General features: G+C 47.3%; 1 protein-coding gene across 1 annotated transcript in view; it reads right to left on the reverse strand.

Moving 5' to 3' along the window:
- Window positions 1-12,239, reverse strand: part of LOC141176206 (uncharacterized) — a 36,895-nt gene that overhangs the window by 8,370 nt on the left and 16,286 nt on the right. Inside the window, exons 6-8 of the mRNA XM_073660192.1 lie at window positions 9,636-9,785; window positions 9,113-9,236; window positions 8,932-9,029 (exon numbers count right to left, since the gene is read on the reverse strand). Of these exons, the coding sequence (XP_073516293.1) occupies window positions 8,932-9,029; window positions 9,113-9,236; window positions 9,636-9,785 (372 nt within the window). The remainder of the gene's footprint in view (window positions 1-8,931; window positions 9,030-9,112; window positions 9,237-9,635; window positions 9,786-12,239) is intronic.

Raw genomic sequence — 12,239 nt, forward strand, 5'->3', positions numbered from 1 at the left:
CGAAAGGTAGGGCCACAAACTGGTAATGGGCCTGACCTATGGCAAAACGCAGGAAGCGCTGGTGAGCCCTGCCGATAGGGACATGCAAATAGGCGTCGCGGATGTCAATCGACACCAAGAAATCGTACTGCGACAGGGCCACTACGACAGAGCGAAGAGACTCCATACGGAATTTCCGGGTCCGGACATGAACATTCAATTCTTTGAGGTCCAGAATGGGGCGAAACTTGTCCTCCATTTTGGGGATCACAAAAAGGTTGGAATAAAACCCCCTTCCCCGGTCCTCCAGCGGAACCGGAACCACCACACCCTGCTGCAGAAGAGAGTCGACCTCCCGCAGCAGTGCGGCAGCCATATTGGGCTCGGACGGGACGCGTGACTGACTAAACCTGTCCGGGGGTCGAGAATGAAACTCTATGAAATAGCCTGCCGACATAACCCGCGTCACCCAGGCGTCCGATACGTGGGACGCCCAAAATGACCCGAATTGTAGCAGACGACCTCCCACCCGAGAGCCCTCGAGAGGGTTCCTGGCGTCAATCCGCCTTAGTGGGTTTTTTGTCAACCTCCCATTTGTACTGACGGAAATGCTGTTTCCAGGGAGTACGGGATTTCTGGGTGGTCTTTTTTCCGGAAGACGAGGGACGACCCGATCTCCAAGAGGGCTGACCGAACCGTCCCCTGGGCCGAAAGGACCGACGACCACTACCGGCACTTGACTTGCCAGACGTAGAAGCCGCTGCTTTCTGCTGCGGCAAGGCCGAATCCTTGGCCTTGGCCTTAGCAATCAGCTCCGTGAGGTCCGAACCAAAAAGCTGACCGCCCTTGTACGCCAGACTCAGCAAACCTTGTTTGGATACTGCGTCTCCAGTCCACTGTTTAAGCCTCAGTGCTCTCCTGACTGTGACGGCCGAGGATTGAGCCCTGGACAGAACCAAAGTAGTATCCAGCACTGCGTCCCTGCCATATCGGGCCGCCTCCTCCAACAGCTGGAAGAGCCTTTCCACCTCAGACAGCGGAGTCCCATCTTGCCACACCGTCCGCAGCTGATCCAACCACCGCAGAGAAGCCTCACCAGCCCACATGGCCCCCAAGGCCGCTCGGAATCCATGACCCGCGGCCTCGTAGATGGACTTCGCCGCTAACTCCGTCCTTCTGTCCAGCGGTTCCTGTAGACTCGTCTTCCCTTTAACAGGAAGCAAAGAGGATTTGCTCAGCTGAGACAATGGCACGTCCACTTCAGGAGAGGGGACCCAATTAGCGATCGTCTCCGTGGAGCAGGGATACAGGGCATCAAAAAACCGCATCCCCTGGAAGCGTTTATCCGGACACAGGCGTTCCTTCTCCACCGCCTCGTTAGGTTCATCGTGCGCCAGCAACGTCGATCGAGCCCGACGTGACTCCTGATACAGCCGGGCCGACTTGCCGGGGCGCCTCGTCACCTCTTCAGACAGCTGTAACGCTTCCCGCATAGCCCCAATAAAAGCGTCCACGCGGCTCGAAAGCGAAGCAGAGCGCCCTTGCCGATCCTCTTCATCAGAATCGGAGATCTCACCAGCAGAGTCTGTCGGTGATTCCGAAGCCTCCGACGCACTGTGCAGAGGAGACAGCGCCACCACAGGCCTGTGGCGCTTCTTGCCTCGTGAAGTCGGTTGGGACTTAGCTGATATCCAATGACCCAGGAGGTCAGACAGACTATCAATGGAGCGAGTGAGCGCCTCCACTTTAACATCACTGAGACCCCCGACCAGTGTCGAACCTGAGGCCGTCGAAGACCCCGGCGTATCAGATACGCGTGACCGATCCTGAAGCGGACCAGGAGAGAGATCCACGCCCCCAGGTCCCTGATCCAACATGCCCCCACACAGTTGCGAGCGTCGCGGGTAAGGCGGTAATAACCCCTTACAATGGGTACAGTGACCGAGGTTACAGTAAGCGCTTTCCTGGCGCTTCCTGTCTGAGCTAGGATGACAGGCAGCAAAAAGGCGCGAAGCCACGCCCCCCGCCGCCGCATACTAACGGAGGCCGCGCTCCTCCGTCCCTGCTCCCCTGCCAGCAGAGAAATACACAAACGCCTGCAGCGGTCCTGCAAGGACAAAACAGCAGTCACCACATGAAAATAGTAACAAACATTGAGAGCACTTACCCAGGTGAGCGCCACAGGGACCCCCAGGGATGTGTGGCGCCGTGGCCCTTTGCTCCCCCCCACCGCGGAGCACGCAGGGACCCCCAGAAACGGTGTGCGTCTCTGTCAGGAAGCGCCCTGTATCCCCCGGGGCCGGCAGGCTCCTGCGGGGACCTCTTTAGGGGGTATGCAGATCTGCCAGGGGAGGGTCAGGGGTCCCAGCAGCGCCGAGACCCCCTGAAACCTCTAGACCACGGGGGGTCCAGGTCTCCGGAAATGTAAAATAAAAATTTCTTCTGAGGAGCTGCAAAGGCAGCGACTATCCTCTGCGACCTCAAATTTTAGACTGAAGGACATGGAGTAGGAGGAGCCTAACCTGGAGGGGCCGGTCGTCACTTTTTCTAATCTGAGGTGAACTATCCTGTGGGGCTCCGCCTACCCACTAGTAATGGATCTGTGTCTCCCTTCCTTCCCTTCTGCTGCTGAAATATCCCTTTTAGACGTTGTTCACAAATACTGCTGTGGCTTTTTTTCGCTTTTTACAATTGGGAGGGCACTGACTTATACATTTTGTAGGTCCCTCTGTCATAAATCATTTTTCAGTTCGCTATTCCCCAGCACTTTACAAGCACAGCTAGAAAGCACCAATAGGTATGTAGATCTTTGACCTGAGAGGCCTCAGGTGGCTCTGTAACATGCAATTTGGAGGGACAGCTGTTACTTAGACATTTGGGCGGTCCCTCCATCATTGACACTCAGATAGTGGAATAGACATTCAATAGCAGTTTACAATGTGCCCATTGTAGCATTGGGCTTGACCCTCCTCCACCACCACCGCGTGATACTGCGGCCCTAAATTCAAATTTTCAGAGGCCTTGCAGTAGGCAGGAGAGCGGAGTTTTGTGAGAGACCTCGTGTGGCCCTGTAACATACATTTTGAAGTGCCCTCCTCTAGAGATTTTGGAGGTCCCTCATGTACATCTGAGAGTTCCCTCATTTACTCATATTGTAGGGCCCTCACTGTATTATTTAACTCATTTAGGGGCAGAGACTACAGAGAAGAAAGCCAAGAGACATGGAGTACTAGAACGTAGCAGTGAGTATGGCCTGCGATCCTCAGGTATGGCTGAACTCAGTGAACCGGAAAAATAAAGCTGCACTAGTTAACTGGATAACGAGCCCAAATATATCACTTGCGCAAGTCAATGGACAAAGGATATATGGTGATCCCCTCCAGGATGGGTTGGTGAAGCTTCTCCAAATGGCTCAGAAATTTTGATTGTCAATATTCCCCAGATTATATAGGAAGAGAAGACTTCTTGATATTGTACTACTTGGTCCAGTGCAGAATGTGCATCGTACTTCCAAAAATTACTCCTGGCGGCTGTGTCATAGGTGCAGGGAGATTCCTTGACAAGGGCCTCCCTTGTCAAACATTATCTACGATGGAGTACTGTAGTAGTTGTGGCCCTCAATTCAAATTTTCAGAGGGCCATCAGTCGGTCATCAACAGTCGGTGTAAATTTCTATTAAATATGTATCCCCTATCTCAGTCACCATGTGGCACAAGCCAGGCATGTTTTTTTGCCAAATAGGGTGACTGACAGTACATTTCTATTGAATATGTATTCCCTATCTCAGTCACAATGTGGCACAACCTGTGACAAGGGCCTCCAACCTCCAATGACAAATATTAGTTTGGTAGGACCACTGTACATTCCAGATTTGTCCACTGCACAATGTGCATAGGGTTTGTAAAAATTAGCCCAATGGGCTGAGTCGTGGTTGACACAGGAAGCCACCATCCCAAGGGTCTCCAATCACAAATAGTAGTTAGGCGGGAGTAGGAATACTGTCCTGGTTTGTCCACTGCAAAATGTGCATAGTTTGTAAAAATTAGCCCTATGGGCTGAGTCATGGTTGACGAAGGAAGGAATCTTGTTTTTAGGAGAAGGGGGTGACGTTAACAGCAGTAGCATGAATCTGCATTTTTGGAGAATTTAGGTTGGCTTGCAGTCATCTGGAGGGATTACAAACTGTGGAGATATCCAGTCCTTGTTGAATTTAATCAGAGTAAGTCGGTCTGCATTTTCCGTGGAGAGGCGTGTGCACCCATCAATGATGATTTCCCCAGCAGAACTGAAGACACGCTCAGACACCACACTAGCAGCCGGGCAGGCCAGTACCTCCAAGGCATATAAAGAGAGGTCGGGCCAAGTGTTCAGCGTAGACATCCAATAATTAAAGGGAACTGAAGGGTCAGAAAGGACACACGTATGGTCACTTAAAGTAACCCTTGACCATGTCCTGCAACTTATCCCTCCTGGGCATTTTTATAGGCACAGATAGCCCTTGCTGGTTTGCTGGATTATTGAAAATTGCCCAATTTGGGCACATTCCCCCCCCCCACCTCCGTTGGAGCTGGTGTTCGTGTCTCTCCCCATTATCCCTTGGTGTTGAAAAGAGCTGGTACCTCTGCCACCAGCATTATCTGAGGGTGATGTTTTCAGCAACTGATCTACAACGGCCCTCTTAAATGATTCCATTGTACAACCCCTGGCAAAAATTATGGAATCACCGGGCTCGGAGGATGTTCATTCAGTTGTTTAATGTTGTTGAAAAAAAGGAGATCACAGACATGTCAGAAAACTAAAGTTATTTCAAATTGCAACTTTAGGGCTTTAAGAAACACTAAAAGAAATCAAGATTAAAAATGTGGTACTCAGTAAGGGTAATTTTTTTCAGACCAAGCAGAGGGAAAAAATTATGGAATCACTCAATTCTGAGGAAAAAAATATGGAATCACCCTGTAAATTTTAATTTCCAAAACTAACACCTGCATCAAATTAGATATGCTTGTTAGTCTGCATCTAAAAAGGAGTGATCACACCTTGGAGAGCTGTTGCACCAAGTGGACTGACATGAATCATGGCTCCAACATGAGAGATGTCAATTGAAACAAATGGATGGCTTGGACAACCTTTCAGGGTAGGATCTCTTGTCCGTCAGGGCTGTCCTCTTAGCCCTTTGCTTTATGCTTTTGCAATTGATCCTTCCTCAGAAGGATCGGTTTTGGATCGTTGGCAGGGGTGCGGATGGGCAGGGCAGCGCTGGAGGCTATCTTCAGGGTAGTGGCCTACGCGACGATGTCACCATCTTTGTTTCTTCACAAGAGGAGGCAATGATGGTGATCTTCTGGACACCCTCCCCGAACCCCAAGAACACGCCAAAGTCCTGGGCACTGAATTCGGCCAAGGTGATTACCACATGAAAAACTGGGAAGGCAGAATCAAAGTTGTCGCCCAAAGAGTGGACCAATGGAAGGGTTGGTCTTTGAGACTGAGGAAGAGGGTTGGCCTGTGCAAAGCTTTCCTGCTCCCCTTGCTAATCTACCTGGGCAGCGTCTGTGTCTTGTCAGAGCCTCTCTGGACATGGGTCTACAGTCTGTTCTTCCAGATGTTATGGGGGAATAGACTGAACCTAGTCAAGCGGGAGGTCACTTACCGCATGAGGAGACTAGGGTGGTTAGATATGGTGAACCCCGTCGTGTTCCTAGTGAACACCTTGTTGAAAGTTAACGTGGCAAACCTCTGGAAGGAGAGGGCTCCTCCATGGGTATTATCCAGCAAGGGATGGTTTCAGCCATCAATCTTCAGGGGGAAGATTGAAAGATCTTCGCACACTGCATGGGCATCTCCCGGCTTATGTTACCCCAGTTTTGAAAATGATCCACCGGTGGATAGGAGGGTCTTTCCTTATTATTTTCAGAGTCCATTGGTCCTCAAGAACTGCCCAAGTCGGGATCTGGAGGTTGGGTTGAGTTTGTTAAATTCCAGCAGGATCCCCAAGAAGTACAGGGACTTGACTTGGCGCTGCTTCCAAGATAAGCTGTGTGTAAGGGGCAATTTGAAGTACAGGAGCTACGAGGACAGGAATTGCCCCCCGTGAGGCTTGTGCTAACATGCTGGAAAGCATGGAGCACTTCGTGCTTCATTGTCCCTTTAATACAGAGGTGTACAATAGGGTGGGAGCTTCCAAGGTTGGCCACGGCTGGCTACTCTGTCCTATGCTGGGTGGGCGTTCGGAGACCTTGGGAGAAGGGAGCGAACCACTTTATTCATACTAAGTGTAGTGGTCAGGTATTTCATGTGGAAAGCACAAGTTTTAGTTTCGACGCAGAGTAAAATCCTAAGTGCAGATGAAGTTTGTAGGAACATCCTTAGGTGGCCTGGTGAAGGTACGTTCTCTGGAGTATGAAAGACTGGCTGCCCAGAGGACGGCCCGTCTCTGGAGGGTCTTTTCCTTCAGGGTGCCTTAGTCCGGTAGTACTCCTATATCCAGGTGGTGGGCTGATGTCTTTGTTTTGTATTTATGTCTCCTGAATAGGTTTGCAAGCATCGAACTTGAGCCTTGGATGGTGAGCATGTAGGTTGCCTTTGCCCTGGCCTCTGCTCAACTTGGTATAGCAGATGCTACAGCCTACAATGTTTTTCTCTGAAGGACTTTCAGGAAAAAAAAATTTCACACAGCAGCTGAACGCCCCCTTGCGCTGACTTGACGCACAGCGGGGGTGCTCTTGGGAACTGTTGACCCAGTTCTCACTCTGGGCAAACCAAAACTCCTTGGTGCCTGTGTTGCTGCTACATATCTGTCTTCCTCTGAGTTGCTGTCATAGCTATGCATGCCAAAGGTCCAGGTCGGATCAGTGGACTCATCATCGACTACCTAGTCTTCCATCTCATCCTCCTTCCCAGTTGACATTGTAGGCTGAACTGATAGCAACTGTGTCTCATCATCATCAGCCTCTACCTCTGGAGACAAAAAATGATGTTACGCCAAGCATCTTTCTTCTGGCCATAGGTCCTCAAATACATAAGCATCAATGCACGCTACCTCCTCTTGTCCCTCTTCAATGCTGCACAGTGATAGTCCAGAGCCAACCAAAGGATACGTACCAAACAGATCCTTGGAGTGGCCAAGCTTGGGGTCATATGTCTCATGTTGACTGATAATGGTTGGAGGAAGGAGAACCAGCTTCAGGATTGGATGGGCCAGTCTTCTGTGTATTCACAGTAGACGGTGTGGTCGTGGAAGATTTGTTGCTGCTTGACAAATGCTTAGAGGCCTTGTCTGCTATCCAAGACAGAATCTGCTCTCGCTCTTGTGGTTTCCACACACGTTTACGTTTCAGACCGGGAACTTTTTCCAGGAATATAGTGGATGCATCAAGCTTCTTCTCACCTGACACAGACTGAGTGCCTTCTCGCGCACCACTGACATGTCCCTTAACAACAGTCTTTTTTGACATTTTGGGTTTTGTTGACAGAATTTCAGATGTTGATGGCACAAGTCAAGCTAGCTGTCACAGTCAAAATAGTAGTTAAAATGGCCTGGTGCATGCTTTGAACCAGGCAGTAGGAAATGATTGGACTACTGCTTTGTGTAGGGCACTCAATGATTTTTTAAGCAGACTAATATGGACAGAAGGCAGGCTGACACCCCAAAAATAGTGTTAAAATGGCCTGGTGCGTGCTTTGTTGCAGGCAGTAGGAAATGTTTGGACTACTGCTTTGTGTAGAGCACAAAACACTTTAAGTGGACTAATATGGACAGAAGGTAGGCTCTGACCCCTAACACAGAGTGCCTTCTCGCGCACCACTGAAAACACCAAGTCCACGTCCCTTAACAACAGGCTATTTTGCCATTTTGGGTTTTGTTGACAGATTTTCAGATGTTGATGGCACAATCCAAGCTAGCCGTCACAGCCAAAATAGTGGTTAAAATGGCCTGGTGCATGCTTTGTAGCAGGCATTAGGAAATGTTTGGACTACTGCTTTGTGTAGGGCACTCAATGATTCAATGATTTTTTAAGTGGACTAACATGGACAGAAGGCAGGCTGACACCCCAAAATAGTGGTTAAAATGGCCTGGTGCATGCTTTGTAGCAGGCAGTAGGAAATGTTTGGACTACTGCTTTGTGTAGGGCACAAAAAGCTTTTTTAAGTGGACTAATATGGACAAAAGGCAGGCTCTGACCCCCGAAAACAGCAGGGAAAATAGACCGGTGCTAAAAAAAAAAGGCAGCACAAAATGCTACTTCTGTGTGTGCTGGAAAAATATTGCTTTGCCTCTGACAAGAGCTGTTTTAATATGGACACTGGAAGAACACACAATCTCTCCCTCCTTGTACTCTGACTTTGTTGTGTGTCTTCAGCTCTGAAAAGAGCTATTTTTGGTGGTATTATGGAGCTAGTGAGCGGCTCCTTTAAACACAGAACTAGTATACATTGCAGGTAGCCCTTAAAAGGGCTTTTGTTTTATCAAAAGGCCTAAACACTCTCCCCAGCAGCTCAGCAATCTCTCCCTATGCTTATAGAATGCAGGCTCCAGATCCAATGTGCACAAAAGGGCGGCGGCAGGGCTTAAATAGACCCTATGACTCTGGGTGGCCAGCCAATCACAGTAATGCCACAACCAAGATGTCTATTATGAAGCCCAGCATGTTTAGTGGCTGCAAAGGAGGCGCCAAAACTACAGGGCGGGACAACCGAATATAGCGAAGCGAGTACACAAATACTCGCAATATAACTAGCAACCCGAATACCGTACTATCCGTGCGTATAGCGAATAGTAACGAATACACTCGCTCATCACTAACGATCAGCTCTAATCCTGCCATCTCCACCGTTCTCATTATACAAGTATAAACCATATAATTCTGGTGGATAAATCAAGACCGAACACAAGACCTTCACAGCCATCTACACATCATAGGGGAGGTCTCATGACACCTTCTCTCCATCTACCTGATGATCCTGAGGAACATTGGGGTCTTCTTGTTTACAGTCCAGTGGAAGAAGAGGACGGGGACATCTCTCTGGTGTTGTCCTCTTACTGGATAGATCTAGAGGAAGCACATACAGGGACTGAATTCATTCTTTACATATAGACAATTATAGGCCATGTGTATTCAGTCCTGTCTATTACCTGGCGATGTGAGGGGCTGGGGAACCTCCATCATGACGTCCTTGTACAGATCTTTGTGTCCTTCTAAATACTCCCACTCCTCCATGGAGAAATAGACAGCGACATCCTGACATCTTATAGGAACCTGACACATACAATGATACAGTCATCCCCCTGATCCCTTCATAGCTTTACTATAAAATGACCCAGCATTCCTCATTCCTAGCAGTGTCACCTCTCCAGTCAGCAGCTCAATCATCTTGTAGGTGAGATCTAGGATCTTCTGGTCATTGATGTCCTCATGCATCAGGGGGTGAGGTGGAAGCTCCGTGATTGGGCTCAGGGTTCTTCCCCATCCCTCAGACACAGGGTCCTGACAGCGCTCACTAGAGGTCTTCTTCACTACTGTGTAATCCTGATTATGGAGAGACACATTCATAAATCTCACTACAGACATTTCCAGAGTCCTCACCTCTCCAGTTCTGTCCATCTGTTATTCCCATAGATAAGAATGATGTAATGTGACGTCATCAGAATCTCTCACCTCTCCAGTAAGCCGGAAGAGGATCTCTAGGGTGAGGTGTAATATCCTCTCCGCCATCTTGTCTCTGTCCATATCCATCTTTGATGCGTAATTCAGGAAAATTCTCTTATATAGAAGATATTCACTGAGAGGATTCGATATTGTAGAGACCTGAATGAGAAGTTGAGCAGATGTAATGTCATAAAAATCCTGTGTAATAATACAATTACTGGAGAAAATAAGGGAAACATATGAGGAGATTTAGGTTTTACAGTATCTAGTTTTCTTCTTTACATCTACTAATAAAACCTATACATTTTAGGCCACAGACAACAAGCAGTTTCTTCCTTGGAGTCTGTAGCTGAATACGTTTCTCATAGACTCATCTTCCATAAAGCTAATTCTCGTCTCATTTACCGACACTGGAATCGGCATTAGCAATACTGCAGGAGATATTCATTACACGTGACATGAGAAATAACTACTTTATGATGAAGACGAAATCTTCATCTTCCACTACGGCTCTATAAACGTATTTGGCCAGAGTCCGTCACTGACTACATCACCACCGGCCGTCTATATGTTTCCCGTCTTCACCGGACTGTCATCTTCTATCACGTTAGAGCTCAGGTCTGATTCACACTTAGAAGTTTGAGGCATTTATAAAAGCTTGTTTGTAAGACCACAAAGACAGGAGTTATTTGATACCAAAATTTCCATGTACAGTGCTTTATGGGGTTTCAAAACAAAGTGTGAATCTCAAATTGAAATCATTGTTGTTGAGATTTTGTGCAAATTTCAACGCCTCCTCCTGTGTGTCTCCCCACATCAGGAGGAGGTCGTCGATAAATCGACCTTACGATATGATTTTTTGGGCTATAAATATTTTTCTCATGGTAAATGTGTTGCTCCTCCCATTGGACATGAAAATTTGCTGCCCATACTTACTCCCTTACTTTGTAAAAAAAAAAAAATTGATTGTCAAAGCAGAAATAATTATGACCCAGAAGAAATTTAATTGACATGATAATGAAATCTTTTATTTCTACTGTATACGTGCTATAGGTATCCAAGTGATAGCTCAGGCTAGTTAATGCTACACTGTGTGGTATGGATGAATATAGAGCTACACATGTGGTCAAAATTGTTAGTACCCCTCGATTAACCCCTTACTGGCCTGGGGCATATTAGTACGCCTCAGGCCATCACCCCGGGTTCAGCACAGGCTTCGGCGCTGAGCTCACACTGAACCGGGCACATGTCAGCTGATTTATACGGCTGACATGTGCCTGCAACAGCCTCGGGTGGAATCGCGATCCACCCGCGGCTGTTAACCAGTTAAACGCCTCTGTCAATCTCTGACAGCGGCATTTCACAGGGCCGCGCCGGAAGTGTGTCACCCCGCCCATCAGTGACCCAGTCATGTGATCGCGGGTCACTGATGGGTGGGCATGGCAACCCGGGGTCTGCAGCAGACCCCAGTGGTTGTCATGAAAATATTGCTATGAGCGCCACCTAGTGGTCAGCGCTAATAGCAAAGGAGCATTTCTGCTACATAGAGGGGATCTGCTCATCGCTTCTATGTAGCAGAGGTAATCAGACAGTTGCTGCTTCTAGTCTCCTATGGAGACTATAGAAGCAAGCAAAAAGTGTAAAAAAAAAGTTTTTAAAAATATAAAAAAAATTAAAAGTATAAAAGTTTAAATCACCCCCCCTTTTGCCCCATTCAAAATAGAATAATAAAAAATAAACCCCACACACACATTTGGTATCGCCGCGTTCATAATCAAATAATTAATCCGATCGGTAAACGGCGTAACAAGAAAAAAATTCCAAACACCAGAATTATGTTTTTTTTGGTCGCTGCAACATTGCAATAAAATGCAATTATGGGCGATCAAAACATCAGATCGACTCCAAAATGGTATCAATAAAAACGTCAGGCAAAAAATAAGACCTCGCCCGGACCCAGATCCCGAAAAATGGAGATGCTACGGGTCTCAGAAATTACGCCATTTTTTTGGGAATTTTTTTTCACCACTTAAATAAAAAGAACCTATAAATGTTTAGTGTCTACAAACTCATAATGACCAGTTTTAGCATTTAGTGAACGTGGAAAAACAAACAAAACATAATTGTGGAATTGCATTTTTTTTACAATTTCACCGCACTTGGAATTTTTTTCCCTGTTTTCCAGTACACGATAGGGTCAAACTAGTAATGAAGTTTAAAAGTACAACTCGTCCCCCAAAAAATAAGCCCTCGCATGGCCATATTGACCAGTCATGAAGGGGTTAATGAAAGAAAAACCCACAATGGTCACAGAAATACCTTGAATCTGACAAAAGTAATAAATTAAAAATCTCTGAAAATTAACAAATGAAAGTCAGGCATTGCTTTTCAACCCTGCTACCACAGAATTTAAAAAAAAATTAAACTTATGAAATCGGCCTGGACAGAAATGATGGTTCTTCTTCTTAACTTAATATTTTGTTGAACCTTTTGAGGCAATCACTGCAATCAAACGATTTCTGTAACTGTCAATGAGACTCCTGCACCTTTCGACAGGTATTTTGGCCCACTCCTCATGAGCAAACTGCTTCAGTTGTCCCGTGTATGAAGATT

This window comes from Phyllobates terribilis, unplaced genomic scaffold (assembly GCF_046119375.1).
Source record: "Phyllobates terribilis strain yellow unplaced genomic scaffold, ASM4611937v1 Scaffold_17__1_contigs__length_24005725, whole genome shotgun sequence".
Lineage (NCBI taxonomy): Eukaryota > Metazoa > Chordata > Amphibia > Anura > Dendrobatidae > Phyllobates > Phyllobates terribilis.